The 20622-nt window shown below is 40.0% G+C and overlaps 2 protein-coding genes across 2 annotated transcripts in view; one reads left to right on the top strand and one right to left on the bottom strand.

The window, feature by feature from the left end:
- pex14 (peroxisomal biogenesis factor 14) overlaps positions 1-3691 on the bottom strand; it is a 347718-nt gene extending 344027 nt beyond the window's left edge. The window contains exon 1 of the mRNA XM_072245373.1: positions 3529-3691. Coding sequence (XP_072101474.1) covers positions 3529-3561 — 33 coding nt within the window. The 5' untranslated portion in view covers positions 3562-3691. The remainder of the gene's footprint in view (positions 1-3528) is intronic.
- Positions 3692-3943: 252 nt separating this feature from the next.
- On the top strand, positions 3944-20041 carry dffa (DNA fragmentation factor, alpha polypeptide). Its single transcript, XM_072245374.1, has 6 exons — positions 3944-4140; positions 4491-4673; positions 9402-9559; positions 12822-12987; positions 14685-14824; positions 17050-20041. The coding sequence occupies exons 1-6, from the start codon at positions 3984-3986 to the stop codon at positions 17215-17217; spliced, it is 972 nt and encodes a 323-aa protein (XP_072101475.1). The 5' UTR covers positions 3944-3983; the 3' UTR covers positions 17218-20041.
- Positions 20042-20622: the final 581 nt, after the last annotated feature.

The following is a 20622-nucleotide window of genomic DNA, read 5'->3' as shown; positions in this document are numbered from 1 at the left end:
CTTTAAATGCAGGGTCAATATAAATTATAAACTAAAGACTAATGCTGATTGAAAAGGGATTATTTATTCAGAAACTGAGCTAGAATTACGCTAGTACTGCTTTTCTTAAAATAGAAGAGTTTCACAGCCCAAGGATTTTCTGGGACAAAGTACAATGAGCAGAGAACATGTTCAAGAGTAACTTACTGACTTAATTCATTCACTGCTTCGCATTAAGTTCAAGTTCACTGTCATCTGACTTTACATATATATAACTAAAAAAAAATGTTCTTCTGCACCACAGTGTATTCATAATACGTATATCACATAGAGCACATAAACCAAACTATTAACACAAGTTAATAAAATATAATTTAAGATGCATGTGAAGTGCACAGCACAGGCATACAGCGAACAGCTCACTGTCCTGGGATGAAACCTTGGTGGTGGCAGGGTATTCATTAGTCTCACAGCCTGAGGACGGAAGCTGTTACTCATTTTGGCAGTCCTAGTCTTGATGTTCCTGTAACTCCTTCCTGACAGCCATGGGTCAAAGAGGTTATGGGATGGATGTAGGAATCCTCAATAATGCTTCAGGCCCTTAGTAAACAACACTGCAGGTAAATGTCACAAATGGAGGGAGAGACACCCCGGTGATCCTCTCGGCACTCTTTACTTTCCTCTGTAGGGGCTTCAAGTCCAATGGCTTGGAGCTTCCATACAATGGTGCAGCCAGAGAGGTCATTCGATGGTGCTCCTGTAGAAAGTTCTTAGAATAGGGGCAGGGAGTCTTGCACTCCTCAATCTCCTCAAAAAGTGTTAAACCAGGATTATTAAGCCTATTGTTTTTAGCATCACGTACCTCTCTAAATCTTGTACAAAATCGCACAACATAAACAAAATACAATTTCTGGGTAGAACACAAAATTAAAGAATTTTAAACCCACAGCATAAAGTTTGACATTATTCCAAAACAATGCACGTAAACCTCAGTATTTGCTGTTACTTTGTTTTTTCACAATTTTAATTCTTCAAAGAAATTTGAATTCCAATCAGAAACTAGCTGTTGCCAGTCACAGGCACCTAGCAAACTGCCTGAATATACAATCTAATTTTATTCGTCATACATGCATCCTACCAGTTAACAATACCGACAGTGAAACAAAATTCAGTAGTGTTATTAAAGAGTAAAATTGTCTTCAAAAAACTGAGGACATTAATGTTTCCCCTTCAGGGAGGTCAACCACCACCACTGTCTTATCATATCCTGTTAGAGCCACCTTATGTACAGACACTCTTGGCCTAGTATCACTTTCATGTACATACTATTAAGCTATGTATACAAGCTGATTTATATAGTTATATTTATTGTTCTCTTCTTATTGTGCCCTTGTTTTGTGCTGCATCAGATCCAGAGTAACAATAATTTTGTTCTCCTTCACACTTGTGTACTGGAAATGACATTAAGCGACCTTGGATCTTGAACAGATTTATTCTGTCAAGCAGTCTGTCATCATCACCCAGACAGTGTCAGAAGATAACAGTAGCCTTAAACAAAAATACATCGATGGATCAAATTTTCGGCAAAAATCAACATGCATGTACAAAACACCTTTCACATCCCTTTCAGGATATCCAAAAGCCTTTCAGAAGTAATGAAGCACTTCATGAATGGTAATCATCATGCTAAGACAAAATCCAATAACTTGTGCACAGTGAGTCACAAAAAAAAATTGTTAATGAATAAATATTGACCAGAACAGCAGGTATATCCTCTGAGTTCAGCTTCTTCTCAAAAAGACGTGCTCTTGAAACTTAAAGCAGTTATTAAATATTTTCAAGTATAAAGTAGGTAGTAGTCTCTCAATAATGATTGCCGCTGATATAATGGAACGTGGAATTGAAGTTACAATTGGAGCTCAGAGAAGGCAAGCAATTGTCCTAATACACCATACAAAATGCTTAACGTACATAGAACAAAAAACTTAGATAAGCTAAAGAGGTGGCAGGGTGGAGATATGTCTCTACCAAAGGAGGTGCAAGGCACTCCTTCCCTCCATTAGCCTGCAGGTCATGCTTGGGCAAGGTGGAACACCTCCCCAGCCCTCCAATCAGGGGCACGTGAAGCCATGGGATCAGATGGCAGATGGTCATATGAGCAGCTGGTGCATATCACAAGTCCTGGTTATGTGACCTCTGACACCAGGCAGACAATCTCTGAAGAGTATTGATAAAGGCTGGGACCCTGTAAAGACAATGGCAAACCATTTCTGTAGAAAAATTTGCTAATAACAATTCTGGTTATGAGAATATGATCACCCATATCATACAACATGGCAATAATGATGACAAAAGGAATGCTACAATTTATTGCTAGGAAACTGAATGCACAAAGTAGGTCTGTCATTCTTTGAATATATATCAGTGAGACGATGGCTGTTTTATTGTCCACTATAAAAGGCTCTTTCGTAAGGAAAAATGCTAATATATTTATTACAAATCAAAAAAAGTTTAATTGAACTAACTGCTGGAGTGGGCCAGCTGTCTTAGAGGGAAAGGTTGGACAGCGTCCAATGTATCACCCCAAGCTTAGAAATGTGAGAAGCAATTCAAATTCAAAATATTTCTTGCAGCAGAATTAAGAATTAGGAGTCAGAGTTTAAGATAATAAAAAAAACAAATTATAAAATCAGATTGAGTTAAAGCACAGAAACAAGTCCTGCAGCCCTTTCAGTCACAACAACCATCAATTTACACCAATCATAATAATCTAACTTTAATTCTCCCCATATTTTCACCAGATTCTACCACTCACCTATATACTGAAAACAATTTGCCTACAAACTTGGGAGATTTTGGAACGTGGAAGGAAACAGAACTGGAGAGAGACACCCGATTACTAGAAGAACATACAAATTCCACAGAGACTGAACCCAGATCCCTAGTGCTGCAATAGCAGTTTCGTTAATTGTGCCCCCCACCCTCTGAGAATCACGAGCACAAATACACTTCTTAAACTGTTGATGCAGTCTCTGAAGGAGCAAGAGAGAGAGGGAGTCGTGTTAGGACAGTCTAGTAAAGGTGAGGGGGGGCGCATCCAGGGAAAGTACACAAGGGAGCTAGAAGACCCCAGAGGAAAGCGAGTGAGGGGAGATTGAGGGATGATGAGCAAGGCACAGCTAGGAGGACACCACAGGGAGAAGGGTGAGAGTTGGTAGGACACCTCGGGAAAAAGGGGGTGGGGACCCCTGTGAGAGCGGAAGAGGGAAGGTTGGTAAGAGAACCCGGAGAAGACAAGAGAGGGGAAGATACCCCAGGGAAAACGAGTGAGGGAGGTTGGGGGAGACCCCACTGAGAGGGACGAGTTCCCAATCGCTCCTCCTCCCACCCTCCGCTGTCCACCACCACTACGTCAACAGAGCTCCACCGGACCTCGCTGTGCCACAACCCACTGACACTCGAAGCAGTACACCGGCTCCAACAGGTGCCGCTACATGGAGCAGGAGTGGATTTCCTGTGCCCCGCTCAAATAGAAACGGCAGCCCCTACCTGCCGCTGCTCTGCCTGCTCCGTGGCGACCATCTTTACCGACTCGAGCAATCGATCGCAGTCGTACCACCTGTCGCTTTCCCGCTCAAAGCGCAGCGAATCGATCACTGATCTCGTCGGCCGATCTGAGAACTTCTTTCTCTCTTCAAACGTTCTCTTAATTAAAAATGTATTTCCTGCAATAATTATCAAATTATCTTATCTATATTTGTTTTTAATCAGAGAAGAGGAAATTACATGAAATAAGCAACACGAGCATTCTGGGAGTTGTAGTTCTAATACCTTTCATCCTAAAAATCCATAGAAACAAGACGTTTTGCGATAATTTATCCAAATGATTTAAGTTTAAAAGGTACTGAAGAACTTTTCAGCAGTTTGTGAGTAAAAAATTTATTTTGCCAAATAAAGACGTGCGTCAATACGCAGGCGCGTTTATTGTGGCCACTACCGCAATAATGGCAGCGTTATGTTCTCCGAAAATCGCAGAGATATCCGGTCACTTGGGTTCCAGTGGAAATCCGTGGAAAGGCTTCTCGTGTAAAATCTGCGACGCAAACCGTAAGGAGACTTTCGGCGTGATCGTATGGTCCTTGAAGAATCTAGTAGCCAAAGGTAGGATTGGATTGGGCCTATGTTTACCCACTCTTCCACATTCCTCGGGATCGGGGTACTGCCCCTGCCCCAGTATCAGGTTCATTATCACTGACTCGGTACGGGGCATGGAATCTGTTGTTTTCTGGCATCGACTTACTATAAACGACAAGAATAAATAGCTTGTTGATTTATGGACCGTTTCGAAATCTGATGGTAAGAGGAAGAAACTTCCTGAATCATTAAGTGGGTGTAATCAACAAGATATTTTTAGCAAAACCTATTCAGATGCACTTAATTAGTACTCCTGAATACTAAAGTGACATTACAGTAAAGAGTGTTCAAATGTTTTTTTTCTTAAAATGTTTTAGGAAAGCAAAAATTCGGGCTGGACGGGCGGGACCAGCTGGACCAACATGACCCACGACCCTGTACAGTTGTGCTGGAAGAAGATGGAACAATTGTTGATGAAGAAGATTATTTTGAGCATTTGCCAACAAACACAAAGTTTATGATCCTTGGTCCTGATGAAAAATGGATTCCACAAAATGGTGGTAAGCTGTTCTTCGGAGAGGTGTTGCGAGCGTATTTTATTTCTTTAGAAATATATCGCACCAAGCTTCGCCACCCAGCAATGCATCGATTTAGCTTTAGCCTAAACACGGACAAAGTAGAATGACCAGTTAACCTACTAACTAGTACATTTTTGGACTGTCGGAGGAAACCCAGGCTCCCACAGAAAGAATGTACAGAGGTTGCAGGAATTGAACTCGAGCGCCCAGAGCTTTAATAGCATTGCATTAACCGCTACGTTACCAAGGTGTAGCATGTTAAGTAATATGAATTATGTAGTGGTAATATCAGAAAGAATCTTGAAAGGCCTGTAGCTGATGGTTTCAACTTTTCATTTCAGTGGTTTCTTGAATTATTCAGTGCCCAGAGCTAAACATTAGCCCTCCACCATTAGGCTCATTAACTAGTGGGAATAACTTCTCTCAGCTTCACTTGCCCCATCACTGAACTGTTCCCACAACCTATGGACTGACGTTCAAGAGCTCTTCATCTCATGCTCTCCATATTTATTTTTTATTTATTATTAATTTTTTTTCCTTCTGTACGCATGGTTTGTTGTCTGGTTGTCCACCCTGTTGAGTGTGGTCTTCCATTGTTTCTATTATAGTTATTGGATTTACTGAGTATGCCTGCAAGAAAACAAATCTCCAGCTTGTGCATGGTGACGTACCTGTACTTTGATAATAAACTTACTTTAACTCTTGGATTTTGAACATCGTGAGACTTAAAGGTTCAGAATTTAGTAAAAAGAAAAACAATTGGAGTGTCATGTGGTGAGGCAAGTTTATTCAGTAAGAAAGAACCTGCATTTCTAAAACACCTTCAAGATATACCAAGCATTTTAAAACGCTTCACAGCCACTGTTCTTACATTACAGAACAATTAATTCATTTCTGTAAATAAACTTAACAATAACCAGTTAAATAATCTATATAATTGTAATGCAGAAAGGGGATAAATATGAGTCAGGTTATATTTGTATCTCTTCAAAATACAGTGAATTCCACTTAATTGGGGCCAGTACATTGTGGCCCAATTAAGTGGTTGTCCCAATTAGCCAAACTTTCATGGAAATAGTTAAAAAGGCATATTAAAAAAAGACAAACTACCATTTAACTAAGTACCAAATTATATATTTAAATGAAATGCAGAACAAATGAGAACATTATCAATACTACTACAGTGCTATAAAACTGTATTAATTCCTAATTGTTATGGATATAAGAATTTGTCGGGTGTACACTGCAACATTCTTTTGATTGACTGTAAATAAATAAAATGTGCAGATACCTAGTGTAAATAATGAACTGCCTTCATACAGTGCTATCAACGATTGCAACCTGCAAATCTTCATTTTCATTGTAACATTCAAGATGATTGTCGATACCTTCAAATTCTTCATTGTTCACTTGTTGAAGTTGTGAAATCGTTTCATTTTCACTCCCAGGTATTTCTGACTTCTCCAAGCCTGAATGCTTGAAACTACAGTGGGCAAAGCAGTTCTGAATTGTCTTACTGCTTCTTTCTCACCAAATATCAGTGACAGAAATCACTACTTTTTAACACTAGCATGTGCAACTGATGCTATTTAAAAACTATGCTCTAAGCATGGTGTAGTGCACGCATCAGATGCTAGTTTGAAACAGTTGGCCAACAGTCTCCTGCCCTAATTAAGCAGCATATTGTCCCAAATAAACAGAGCGACTCCCATCTATCTTCTCGATTAGTTTTTGTTCTTTAAGATTTGTCCCAAATAAGCAGCTGTCCCGATTAACTTTTAGAAGGCCCAATTAGTCGGAATCCACTGTACTTTATATGATCTTTTATTTGTGCCTGACCATATTAAAAGATCTCATCCAAACTATAACTACTCCATCTGTGCTGTATTCCTTAAGGTTGTGCTGAAGTGGCAAACCAGACTTGCACAAGGGGAAGAAGGAAGCCCTTAACTCTGAGTGGAGTCATCGGGATGCCGTCATGACTGTTTTTTTTTTAGCAGACTTCCTTATTTTTACGAGGCCGAGTTGCTAGCTCGACGCTCAACCCCGCACGGATGGAAAGCGTGCAAGGGAGCCGGCTGGATTCGAACTCGGGAGCCTTCGCTCCAAAGTCCAGCGCTGATGCCACTACGCCACCAGCACAAGTCTCTCATGTTAAATTTGAAGTTCAAACTTGCAAACATGATTGAGCCAAGCCTAGAAACTCTGCCACTTGTGGGCTGATTCCACAATCAGCGCTCACAAAAGTGCACACAGAGCTCCATGTCCGAGGGTTCCTTGTTCATGCTGCAAATTTCATCCTTTCATAGTCAGTCATAGCATGGAAACTATGACTCACTATGACACAGTAGGGAAACGGCCTATCGGCCCACCAAATCCACACTGACCAGCAATCATCCGTTGACACTAAACTTATATTAATCCTTTTTATATTCTCCCCACATTTTCATCAACTCTACCCGGTTTTGCATTTGGAGCAATTTACATTGGCCAACTAACTCGCCAACCTACAGCTCTTTGGGAGGTGTGAGGGAAGTGGGGTTCCCAGAGCAAATCCAAATGATCACAGGGAGATGGTGCAAACTTCACACAGATAGCAGAGGTTGGCATTGAGCTATATCCCTGACACCACAAGGCAGTGGCTCTAATAGTTGCATCATTATGGCTGCCCGCCCACCCCTCTTCATCAGCATTCGGCAGCTGATCTGCACTGACAGCTTATGTCCAAGCTTGCTTCCTGGTTTATCCCTATACAATTAGGATCTCTCATGTGTTAGATGTTGAATATTTTCCATAAGACGTTGGAGCAGAATTAGGCCATTTGGTCCATCGAGTCTGCTTTGGTTGATTTATTATCCCTCTCAACCCCATTCTCCTGCCTTCTCCCCATAACCTTTTATGCCCTTACTAATCAGAAACTATCAACCTCTGCTTTAGATAGAAACTTTATTGATCTCAAAGAAAATTACAGTGTCACGGTAGCATAGCAAGTGCATGGATATAAATGTTAAAAGAGAAGTCAGAAGAGTTTTAAAAAAAAAAGTTACCACAATCTACCAGGAGGGGGTTATCACTTCCCCTAGCTATAGGTTGGCTCATTATAGAGCCTAATGGCAGAGGGTAAGAATGACCCCCTGTAGTGCCCTTTGGAACAGCGCAGTTATCTTAGTCTATTACTAAAAGTGTTCCTCTGTTCAGCCAAGGTGGCATGCAGAGGGTGAGAAACATTGTCCAGAATTGCCAGGATTTTCCGTAGGGTCCTTTGTTCTGCCACAGCCTCCAGTGTGTCCAGTTTGACTCCTATAACAGAGCCAGCCTTTCTAATCAGTTTATTAAGCCTGTTGGCATCACCCGTGTTGATGCCATTGCCCTAGCACACTGCCACATAGAAGATTGCACTGGCGACAACATACTGGTAGATCGTGTGGAGAGGCCTGCATACTCCAAAGGACTTCAGTCTCCTCAGGATGACTCTGGTCCTTCTTGTACACAGCCTCTGTGTTGATGCTCCACTCAAGTCTGTCATCCAGGTGCACCCTCAGGTATTTGTAGGTCCTCACCATATCCATGTCCTCCCCACCAGTAGTAACAAGGAATAAAGCAGGCTTACTTTTCCAAAAGCCCATCACCATCTCCTTTGTCTTACTGATGTTGAGCTGCAGATGATTCCATTTGCACCATTTGACAAAGTACTCCACTAGGGCCCTTTAAATATACCCAATGACTTGGCCTCTACAGCTATCTGTGGTGATGAATTCCCCAAATTCACCATCCTCTGGCTAAAGAAATTCTTCCTCATCTCCATTCTAAATGGATGTCCCTCTACTGTATTCTAAGGCTGTGTCCTCTGGTCCTCGATTCCCCCACTATAGGAAACTCCCTCTCCAAGTCCTCTCTAACTCAGCCATACAGCATTGGATAGGTTTCAGTGGGATTCCACCCACCCCCCCCCCCACATTCTTCAAAATTCCAGCAAGTACAGATCCAGAACCATCAAGTGCTTCTCATACAATAACCCCTTCATTCCCGTAATCATTCTTGTGAAGCTCCTTTGAACCCTCTCCAATGTCAGTGCATCCTTTCCTGAATAAGGGGCCCAAAACTGCTCAATAACACACAGTTGATAATAGAATTGATGAATCAGGACCTACCGTAAAGTGGGGGACCAATTCGTCGGTCACCTCCACTCCATCCCCCAAAGTGTGGCCAAGCATTTTAATTCTGATTCCCATTCCTGTTCTGACATGTTGGTACATTCTCCTCTTGTGCCATGATGAGGCCACCCTCAGGGTGGAAGAGCAACACCTTATATTTCATCTGGCTATCCTTCAACCTGATGGCATGAATATCAATTTCTTCTGGTTTAAAGAAACATTCCCTCCCCTATTCTTTTATTCCCCATTCTGGCCTCTTACCTCTTCTCACATGCCTATTACCTGCCCCTGGGTCCTCTCCTTCTCTTTCTCCTATGGTCCACTCTCCTCTCCTATCAGATTCCTTCCCCTCTCCCCACATTTTTATTCTGTCATCTTCCCCCTTCCCTTGCAGACCTGAGGAAGTGTCTCAGCCTGAAACATCAACTGTTTATTCATTTCCACAGATGCTACTGACCTGCTGAGTTCCAACAGCATTTAGATTTACAGCATCTGCAAAATTTCTTAAGTTTTGGTTAACATAACCTGCTGGTAAACATCTGTCCTTTACCCTCAGAAATAAAGCCAGTCCTGGACACAAGAACTCGTTGTGGTATTGGTGATTTGGTAGACTGTGTGGATTACGCTGATGGTTCCAGTAATTGGAAAGTACTTGCTTATCGACTTCGACAAAACCTTGCTGAGATTATTACAATGTCTGAGGCTGAATTGCAGGTAAGAAAGAGTATTAGTTGTAGTATGTTTCATTGAAATTTATTATAGTATGTAAAACTACAACCAAGAGACAGAGATTACTTCTGTTACCACTACTCTTAATTGTTGCTTCAACCTATAGACTCACTTTCAAGGACTCTTTACAACTCGTGTTCTCAGTATTTTTATTTTATTAAAATTCAGTGCGGAATAGGTCCTTTTAAGCCCTCACAATTTAATCCTAGCCTAATCACAGGACAAATTACAATGACAATTACCAGTTGGCACGTCATTGCGCTGTGGGAGGAAACTCAGGCGGTCATGGGGAGAACATATGTAAATGTCGCTTCAGATCAGAGGCGACGCAATCTGCAATCGCCTCTGATCTGGGCCAACATTTACGTGCCGGGCGGCACCTAATTAACTAGCTTGTTTATTTCGGCTTTTTTCCTAAAGATGTGTTGGGTGCGTCCAAGCTATCGCTGCATTCTCTGCGGCAATTTATCGGTCCGCGGCCCGGGGGGTTGGGACCACTGGAGTGTCATCACATCGTCGTCTGATTCCATCAGGGCAAGCAAGTCGTCATCTATGTCTGTCTGCCTGCCTCGATGTCGAAGGTCGAGGTTCATCGTCTGCTGTGGCTGATGGGCTTGAAAGATGACAGTATGCTTGACTGCTTAGCCTTGTGCATTTTTCTATCATACAGTTCTTTGTAAGCACTCAAACCATCCTGTAAATATGCCGTAAAGCTATGCACCCTTTCATAATTAAAGTCGTACTTTTCTGCAATCATTGCAGCGAAAATCTCATGCAGTTGCTTCACGTTCAGTTCCTGGACGACTTCACTTTCGGTCTGTTCACTACTGCATTTGGTTTCAATTGTTATCCTTTCCTGTTCCAATTGCATCAGCTCTTCATTTATCAGTTCTTGGTCATGGGATGCCAAAACCTCTTCAACATCATCTTCGTCAACTTCCACAAGCCAAACTCACTTTGTCCTTACTTTGTTCACCACGATCGAAACGCTTAATTATGTCTAGTTTTACACTAAGTGTGGCACCCTTATGAGCTCTTTTAGGCTTTTTCGATACCTTAGAACTAATTTTGCTAGCGGCTGCTCACAGGCACGTATTTAAGCAATGCCAGCTAGATTGCAGTTCCGGGGGGGGCGCTTGGCTGCTCGGAACGCGCGCTGCTTTTTTCACACGCTGCCTGTTTTCTTAACAGTGAATACACCTTCTGTTAGTGAAAACAGGGAACTAATGTAGGTCTTACGTAACAGCAAGGTTTCGTAAAGCGAACGTTCAAAAAGCGGGGGACACCTGTATGTTATTACATCCTAACTTTAATAAATTTACTTTGAAGTTTGTCTGGAAGAGGTAATATTATAAGAAAAAGATGGGGAAAAAGTATTGCACAGGGACAAGCACACCATCTCTGCATTGACTGTGATATTTTCCATTTGTCTAAGTGCCATTACTCACTTTTCCCAGCAAACAGAAGTGTAAAAGCAAACTAACAAAGTTGGAACTTCCTATCAACAATTCCAAACTATTTTCTCCTTCCTTACTTTTCTACGTTTGGGGAATTCTTTGAATGAATGTCAACCAAAGCATTTTTAGCCACTGGTAGAGGGTTCCCAACCTTTTTTATGCCATGGACCAATACCATTAAGCGAGGGGTCTGTGGACCCCAGCATGGGACCCCTGATCTGGCACCTAAGGAGTATTTGTCTTCTTAGAAACACAGTAATCAGAACATTTGCACCCATCTTTTTTTTAGTAACTAACAGCTTGTTCCAATTGCCTCAGTTATAAATCCATTTATTTCACTTATTGTAGGATGGTGTTTGATCCTGATGCGCTTTTGTGATCCAAAGGTTCTTTGGAAGTCAGGAATGCTACATAAAATTTACTGTTTATGATAGATTTATTAAATGTTACAAGAGTGGGAAAAGAATGAGGAGCTGAGAGAACAGAAAAGAACAAGGGAAAAATAGTTGTTGACTGGGAAATAGATATAACACAATTCCATCGATAACAATTAACCTTTAACAGCCAGATTCAAGCGGCTATAACGCACACTGCTAAAGACTAAGAAGGTTCCAGCAAATTACAATAATTACTAGAATATTCACTGAACAATTACATGTATATAGGTGATTATATAAAAATACAAGCAAATATTAGAAAATTGAATTAGAAGAAGAATAGCAATTCTATACCCTTGTCCAATGTTGGTGAAGAATTTGTTAGATGATAAATTTGGGCAAAATGCTGAATGGATATAACTACAATAATCTGCTGATAAACACAAGTTTTGGCACATTTAAGCGTGTTCAAAGTAAATGAAAAGCTGGAACATTGTTTGAGTTGTTAAAGGTATTTATTAGTAATTATAATAATCTTGGTGTCTAAGTTTCGGGTCAGGAAGAACCAGTTCAATAACATTCAAAATGCTGGGAAGTAAGAAACAAAATATGTTCCCACCAGACCGTTAGCCATACACAATGTGGTGCATCATAATGATGTTAATAAGCATTCTTCTAGGAGGGGCAACGAATGAAGCAAAGCTGTTAAAGGGAGTGAAATTTTTCTTTCCCTGCTGAAGAAATGTGTACAATACAATTTTAACTAGTAAGTTTTTCACCTCATTGTCTGATGCTTAATATCTTTTACTGCTAAGACTTCATCAGGTTGCTTTGATGAAAATCTTGATATTTATTTATTTGGAGATACAGCAGGGAACAGGCCTTTGCAGCCAATGAGCCACACCACCCAGCAACCCACCTATTTAACCTAGCCTAATCACAGAACAATTTACAATAACCAATTAACCTACTGACTAGTTTGTCTTAGACTTCGGGAGGAAACCGGAGCTTCCAGAAGAAACCCACGTGTTCACGGGGAGAAGGTACAAACTACTTACAGATGGTACTGGAATTGAGCTCTGAACTGCAATGCCCTGCAACTGCTAACCACTAAGCTACCATGGTGCCCTGTTCACAGATCTTCTAGTGATTGATTCTCAGAAGTAATCCTCTCAGAGAATCTCATTCTTATGTTGTTGTGAAAGGCTCAGTTGGTGGACTGCAGCCTGAATTTCGTGACCCAGTTTTTTTCCGTTTGGGGATGAATATGCTGAAGTTTGTGCTGGAAACTGGGACATAATTTGGGCTCAGTGGGATTCTAGCTTCTAATTGCTTTTGCCTATAAGTTTTTATTTTAAAGTAGGTTAATTAGAAAATATGTAGCTTTAATTATATTGTTTTATTGTATATTAGACACTGATTGATGTGCCAACTGCTGAGCTGGCAGTCGAACTGGGAGTAACTCCTAAAAGTGCTGAGGGTATGCAGGACTCCCTACAACGTACCCTCGATACCAAGGAAGAGCAACGCCAAGCAGTAGAACTACTAAAACTGTACCGGGATGCGTTTGAGGAAGATGGTTAGTCTGGATCTATGACTAATTTGTAACAGATTTTTCATTGGTTACTTTTTAATTTCTAAACTTTGCCTCCACATTTTTGCAATACTATGAAACAATTATTTAGTCTACATTAAACTTTATAATTTTTAAAAAATTGTTTAACTTTCTTTGCACTGAGACATGCTGCAGAACGTTTTATTGTGCTCTTTATTTGAGAATTCATTTAGCATTAAATGCTGTCATTGTTAGGTATTTAGGATATTAGGCTACTTGGTTAAGTATTGTTTAGGAAAAGTAGCAAAGAATTTTTCTTTATCTGGCATCAAATGCATATAAGTATATCGTTTGCTGTAATCTGCGAAGCTTTTTAATCATGCGGACTGGAATGAAATTTGAAATAAATAAATAAAGTATTTAGCAACCAAAACAAACTACTTCTCTTGGCATCTCTTGAGTTAGCTCTCCAAGCTAAGGTGGCTGTTTGGACTGGGTTCAGGATTGTTTAATGTCATTTCCAGTACACAAGGGTAAAGGAGATTGAAATACTTGTTACTCTGGATCTGATGCAGCACAAGAAAACACAATAAGATAACAAACACTTTTTTTTTAAAAAAACACAAATAATGTACAAATACATAAGATAGCTTTGTACATTGATTGTAGGTCCATGGAGTGACACTAGGACATAAGATGACTGACAGGAAATGATGAAGTAGTGATGATGGGGTGGGTTCGTGGGTGGAGGTGTTGAACAGCCGTACAGCTTGGGGAAAGTAACTGTTTTTTGAGTCTGGTGGTCCTGGCATGGATGCTATATAGAAGCATGAGAAAGCTGAAACATTCCATTTAGCAAGTTTTGTCGCCATAAGATCCTATCTTCTGTTTTGGAATAAAGATTTCAAATACAGTTCATCTCAGTTCTGCGGTTTGTCGTGCTGTCCAAGAGGACCCTGAGCAATACTTCCAAGAGGAGTTATCTTCTTGCTGTAAATTTCATTATGGCATTATTCAGATTCCAACACGTCAGTCCATGGCCTCTTGTGCCAAGATGAGGCCACCTTCAGGGTAGTGGAGCAAACCCGGGTAGCCTCCAAACTGATGACATGAATATTGATTTTTGTTTTCCTTAATCCCTCCTCTGCCTTCCTCTATCCTCTACTCTTACCTTCTACCTCCTCTCACCTGCTTATCACTTCCCCCGGGTCCCCTCCTTCTTCCCTTTCTCCCACTTTCCTCTCCTGTCAGATTCCTCCTTCTCCATCCCTTGGTCTTTCCCACCCACCTGGCTTCACCTGTCACCTTCCAGCTAGCCCCCTTCCCCTCTATCCATCTTTTTTGTCTGGCATCTTCCCCCTTCCTTCTCAGTCGTGAAGAAGGGTCTCGGCCCAAAACATCGACTGTTCATTCATTTTCATAGAAGCTGCCTGACCTGCTGAGTTCTTCCAGCATTTTGTGTTTGTTACTTATTATTCAGATTCATCCTCCTGACCTGCAAGTACTAAGAAAGAATAATTATGCCTGTACCTTAATCTGAACTGATAATTGTGTGAAAAAGTTCAAACTACCTATCCTAATGTCTGACTTACTTAAACTGTGGAGAAGTCCTGGTGCTGTTATTGCCAAAAGTAATGTAGCATGCCTGGAGAAATAATTTCTATGTTTCATTAAGTGTGCTTGTGGCAATTAATAAAATAGGGATACCACTTCCTCCGTAGACGCAACACTTCCACAAAAAACAGAAGTTGATAGTTTTGGTGCAGCGACCAGTCAAACTACCCAGCTGAATCAACATATAATTGATGTCCTGAGGAAGAAATCTTCTCCAGAGATTTCCTTGTCAAGCAGGGAACTACAGGTACAATAAACTCACATAGTTCCAGTCAAGTGTATTTTACGTAACAACACACACAAAATGCTGGAGGAACTTGGCAGGCCGGGTGGCATCTATGGAAAAAAAGTAAACAGTCAACGTTACAGGCTGAGACTCTTCATCAGATGCTGACTGACCTGTTGAGTTCCTCCAGCATTTTGCGTGGGTTGCTATTGATTTCCAGCAACTGCAGATTTTCTCATGTTTTAGAATTCTGCATATTGTATTTTGTCTGCACCAGGTTCATCTCCAAGCTCTGCTTCAATGTTTGATTTGTTTTTAGTAGGAGACATTAAGTGTTTTGAGATTAAATCCATGCGACAAAGGAGCAGAACTAGGCCATTCAGCCCATTGAATCCGGTCTGCCATTCTGTTATTGTAGATTCACTATCCCTCACAACCCCATTCTCCTGCCTCCTCCCCATAACCTTTTGAAGCCCTTTACAAATCAAGATCCTGTAACTTTGGCTCCCTTTACAAAAACAAATCAATGACTTGGCTTTCAGCCATCTATGGCAGTGAATTTCACTGATCCACCACCCTCTGGCTAAAGAAATTTCTGCTCAACTCTGTTCTAAAGGCATGTCCTGTATTCTGAGGCTGTGCCTTCTAGTCCTCAACTCCCCTGCTACAACATCCTCTCCATGTCCATTCTATCTAGGCCTTTCAGTTTTCATGTTGGAAATGGCAGGATATTAATTTCACTAAGCAATAAATTTAGTTCTTTGGCAGCTATTCATTTTGTGTAGAAAAGGCCGTCATATGGGACTAAGGGTGGATGGCTATTTCAAACAGTTGGCATTGTCATGACAAAATGCATCGGTTAGATAGAATAATGGACCCAGCTCTCTTTATGTCCTAGCTAATCAATGAGAGTTCAGTAAATCTATCAGATACGACTATTGAAGAGTGTACTGTAAAGCTCTGTAATTCGATGATTAGCACAGAGTTGCTGTACCCCAAAATTAAAGTTCATTTATCATGAGTGCATCGAAACCTGCAGTGAAATGCTTCATTTGTGTTAACAACCAACACACCCAAAAATGTGCTGGGAGCGGCCCACAAGTGTCTCCAAACATTCCGGTGCCAACAGAGCATGCTCACAATGCTCAGCAGAACAGCACACAGCACAACAAAACACAACACAACAAACAACACTTAGAAATATGGAGTGAGATTGTAGGGGTGGTGTGATTTAACAAATTTTCATCATCATCAACAACGTGCTGTCATGTGAAATGGGCGATCATGGTTGTTCTTGGCAAATTCTACAGAAGTAGTTTGCCATTGCTTCCTTCTGGACAGTGTCTTTACAAAAGGCGAGAGCCCAGCCATTGTTAATACTTTTCAGACCAGGGAATTCAGAATTGCCATTTTGGCTCACTGATTCATAATAATTAAGTGTTCTTTCCCTTCCATTTAGCAAAAGAAACACAAAATCTGTAAACTTTAATATCCTCAATAGCTCCCACCTGCAGATTTCTTTCTTTCCAATATTTTTATTAGTTTCTACATAGAAGAATACAGAGTACAAGGAAGTATATATAAAAGGTCAAAAAAGATTTTAAAAATGACCAATTACATATCTATCCATAATCAGAATCTCATTACCCCATATTCATGTCAGTTAATCAATAGTTATATTGAAATATACCAATTTATTACAAAAAAAATCTAACCCCTACCAAGACCGACGCTGTTTATTAAGGAGAGAAAAAAGGTAAAGTACCTTCTCATAATAATAGCCAACATCTGAATTTAAACAACAAATTGAAGGTTTTGAAAATAATTCAGAAAAGCTCCGCACAATGTTGGAAAGCCTTGACGAGATTCAGAAATTGAACAATTAATTAATTCATATGTTTTGGACTTGTCCGAGTCTTGAAAAATATTGGAAAGAAGTTTTTCAAAGTTTACTTTTCAAAGTCAATTTTAAGCCTAATCCTCCGATGGCCCTATTGGTATTGTTGCTGCACAAGATATCAAGCTGAAGTCATCTGATTTACATATTTTGGTCTTTAGCTCTCTTATAGCTAGGAGGGCGCTTTTGTTTAAATGGAAACATGTTTTCCCTCCTACCCATGCTGAATGGTTATACGACGTTATGTCATGCTTGATTTAGAGCAGATCAACTTTATTAATCTGCTTGCAATTATATTTCTAAACCTTTGCAAGTGCTGCTTATTCATTGAATATGACGTCTTCTTCAGGAGGTTTTAAACGAAAAGGAAGAGAACTTGGCATCAGCTTTGCATCGCTCCACTGCGGAAGTTAAGAATTTGCAACAAGACTGTAAGAAGGAACTTGGGAAGCGCTCAACCACTGTGCAGCATCTTGAACAATTGAGTCAGTATTCTTCAAAGAAAAGAAAGCAGTGAAGGCTGGTCCAACAAGCAACCAAAAGTTGGTTTGAAATCTGTCACTCCAATACATTTCCTTCTTTTGATAGATGCTGAATTTCTTTAGCCTTTCCTTACTATTCTTAAAGATAGATTGCAAATCACCAGTGTGCATTTCTGTGTAGTTGGAAATATTTTGTGTAGGTTTGTACTCAACTGTTTTGATGACCTTTATTTAGTTAATAGCCATTGCTTTAGTCTGCTTTGTACTAAACCAGTAATTCACCAGTTTAAATCCTGAGGGCATAAGTTAACTACACAATGATGTTTTTTTTTCAAAGGATGGTAATTAAATTTTCATTTTCAAATTTTAATTCCCTACCCTCCACCTCTACACCAGCTTATATTTGTAGATTCTTCACCCATATTTCTCTATTTATTACTGCTTTCAATTTACATAAGGACATGGAAAAGCTTAAGCAAAAAAAAGGTTAAATCAGTTGATGAGAGCTCAGCTGATCGTTCATATACTCTAGTTCAAATTTATTGGTGCAGCCTGGTCACTGACTAGAGCTGTAGTCAAATCTGAGAGCACACATTAGTTGCAAGCATCCATCAGTTCAGTCACCTACTGTGTCCTGCACCATTTCCAGTGGAGCACCATGTGCATTAAAACTAAAGCCAACAGCAAGATGTGCAGCACAATCTCCTGACTGTGGTAGAAAGGGACAATGTCAAGAGGGTGCTACAACTGAATCTGATTTCATTGGAGGTATGGATGCTGTAGAGAAGGTTTGGACATTTTCTGGAACATGAAGAATTTAGATATTTGACACCCCAGCATGAGCAATGCTGGTGCCTCCCAAAGCTTCACAGAGCTTCCCAACCTTTTTTTTATCCCAGGGACCAGTACCATTAAGCAAAGGGTTCATGGACCCCAGGTTGGGAACCCCTGCTCTAGTAGGCCTTTTTTTGTCCAAACCTGAAAAGGTGCCACTGGAAGTAATAATCAATTGCCTGAGCATCAAAGACAATTTCCCTTGCCACTCCTAATTAAAGGCACTGTCTCAGCTAGGAGCATGAATCCATTGATACTTAGTCTTTTTCACCAGCACAAGAAGTCATTTTTCATCCATGAGCTGGGCTGTACCTGGTGTTTGATGATTATATACCAGGAACATTAATTTCAAAAGAATTAAAATGTTAATAGTAAGAAAGCTGGTCAACAGCGGTTTCTCATGCCAGAAGAAATTATTTGTTTGAAGTAATTGGTGAATGCCAGGAACTGCAGTGAAATTCTTTTCATTTCATACAATAAATTACTGCGATCTCAAATGTGTTGCTGAAAAGAGCGATGGAAGCAAATTCAGTGAAAACATTCAAAACAACTTGGAATATTACGTGTAGAAAGATGATTTCCATGGAGTGGTGTTGGGAGGTGAACTAATTGAGCAATCTTTCAAAGTGCAGGCACGATGTGCTATATAGTCTCTGTGCTCTCTTGATCTCTCACTCAAGGACTTCTGACCTGGAATGCTCAGATTCAGGCCCATGTAACCTTGTCTCATGTTAGAACCTGGCGATTATGGAAGATTCTCGACACAGTGGAACAGGTTATTGTGTACACTTTTGCCTGGGTGCTTAATCGGTCAAATTATAAATGGCAGCTTGTTTAGTTTACTTTAAAATTCACTAGGACTTGAAGAGTTAATAGCAGAGATTGCCAGAAATATGTGTTGTAATTATCTATAATCAAAAGTATTTTTTTAAATTCCATTTAAGCTAGTTAATTTTAAAAGATGCTTTTAAAAGGTTCTTACTAAGCAGATGATGCAGCTACAGGTCCATACTAATCACTGCTTTTAAAGACTAATCACAGTTAATTACTTTTCAATTAAATCTAATTAATAAACAGCAAAATAAGGAAGTTTAATCGCTCTTCTAAGGAATGGAACTACTAAAATGAAAGGTAAAATACAATTCTAAAGATGTTGTTAATCTCTTTAGAAATTAATGTACCTTCACAAAATAATTACTATCTGTAATTCTAAGAGTACAAGTGTTATGTTTTATTACTGGCTAATGTGTTAAATTTAAAGTCAGGAAGGGTTCTTTCACAAAATGTTTTGATGTTTAAATATAATTAAATTTACAGCATAAAGGTTGGAAATGTTTGAGTGAAAGTCTATTGCTTAAGAAGTTTTGCTTTTATAATGATTGTTCCACCTTGAGGATGACAATGACTTGCGCTGAGTATGGTTCCTTGTTGTAGGAAGATGAGGGAACATTTATTAAGCCTCATAAAATTAATGAAAGTCAAAATAATTCATTTCTGATCATGCAGGGATGTTCATGACAAGATGTATTTTTGCACATTTGATTCCTTTGAGTTTTACCCCTATTACAGATGTCATGAAGGATTTCAACAGAGAGTAATTGAAACATGGCATAAGCTTGAGGGTAGGATTACACAGAGAAAAACTTGTTTAACTCTGCAACGATGCAGATCCAGTCCTCCACTACATAACAACTACCCACATTAAAATCTGGTCTTAAAGTCCATGAGGTCATGACATTAGTAAACATGAGGTGATAAGAACAGGTCTCAACTCATAATAATTTGGTATTAAAATTAATTGTGCATTTACAATTTAATTTACAAATATATATATTTGTTACACAGATACATCAAAAGTCTGCCTTTCAGGCCAGGACGTTACTGAGTTCCTCATGTACTTTTTGTATATGACCAGCATCTGTGCTGGAACTAATCTCTGAAGCAAACAAAAGTGTTCTTCAGAATTCTGTCTGTTGTCTAACTCTTCAGTGGAACATAACACCTAAATAAGATTTATTTTTGACAGCCCTATGGGTCGCATTGTTTCTTGTGCAGTGTACTGAACATTTAACATATCAACTCAATTTAGCATCCCAGTGCAGGATATAAAACATAGCCCTTGCTTTGTGGTTACCACTCTAAACCAATAGGTTGCAGAGTCAGTTCAGTGTTGAAGTAAATGAAGTTATCCATGCTGGTTCAGGAGCCTGATGGCTGAAGAGTAATAACTTCCTGAACCTGGTGTGTGGGACACCAAGTACATCCTAGATGGCAGCAGAGAGAAAAGCATGTCCTGTATGGCAGGAGCCCTTGATATGGATGCTGCTACTTTGTGGCAGTTCTCCTGAAGATGTGCTCAATGGAGGGGATGACTTTTCAGATTTTTAGAATATTTCTTCACAGTTTCCAAACACTGCTAATGATCAAGCATATTTTGAAATAGCTGGAAGGAATATACTTTAAATAAAACCAATTAAAAGCTTGTTTAGCTAAGGTCGCCTCTAAGAGGCCACATCCTTGTGGTTGGGTTTTATGTTTTGGCTCTTGGTAGAATCACCCATGCTAAAACAGGGCAAAGGGTAGAGGCCAGACTGAGAGTGGTCCAC

This window comes from Mobula birostris, chromosome 27, assembly GCF_030028105.1.
Source record: "Mobula birostris isolate sMobBir1 chromosome 27, sMobBir1.hap1, whole genome shotgun sequence".
Taxonomy (NCBI): Eukaryota; Metazoa; Chordata; class Chondrichthyes; order Myliobatiformes; family Myliobatidae; genus Mobula; species Mobula birostris.
This window is presented reverse-complemented; position numbering and strand designations above follow the sequence as displayed.

What these genes read in the sequence shown, in the direction of transcription:
- dffa (XM_072245374.1), top strand. Translation starts at nt 3,984, where the DNA reads ATGGCAGCGTTATGTTCTCCGAAAATCGCAGAGATATCCGGTCACTTG. An exon ending in GAAGAATCTAGTAGCCAAAG is followed by an intron (nt 4,141 to 4,490) that starts GTAGGATTGGAT and finishes AAAATGTTTTAG; the next exon opens with GAAAGCAAAAATTCGGGCTG. An exon ending in GGATGCGTTTGAGGAAGATG is followed by an intron (nt 12,988 to 14,684) that starts GTTAGTCTGGAT and finishes CTTCCTCCGTAG; the next exon opens with ACGCAACACTTCCACAAAAA.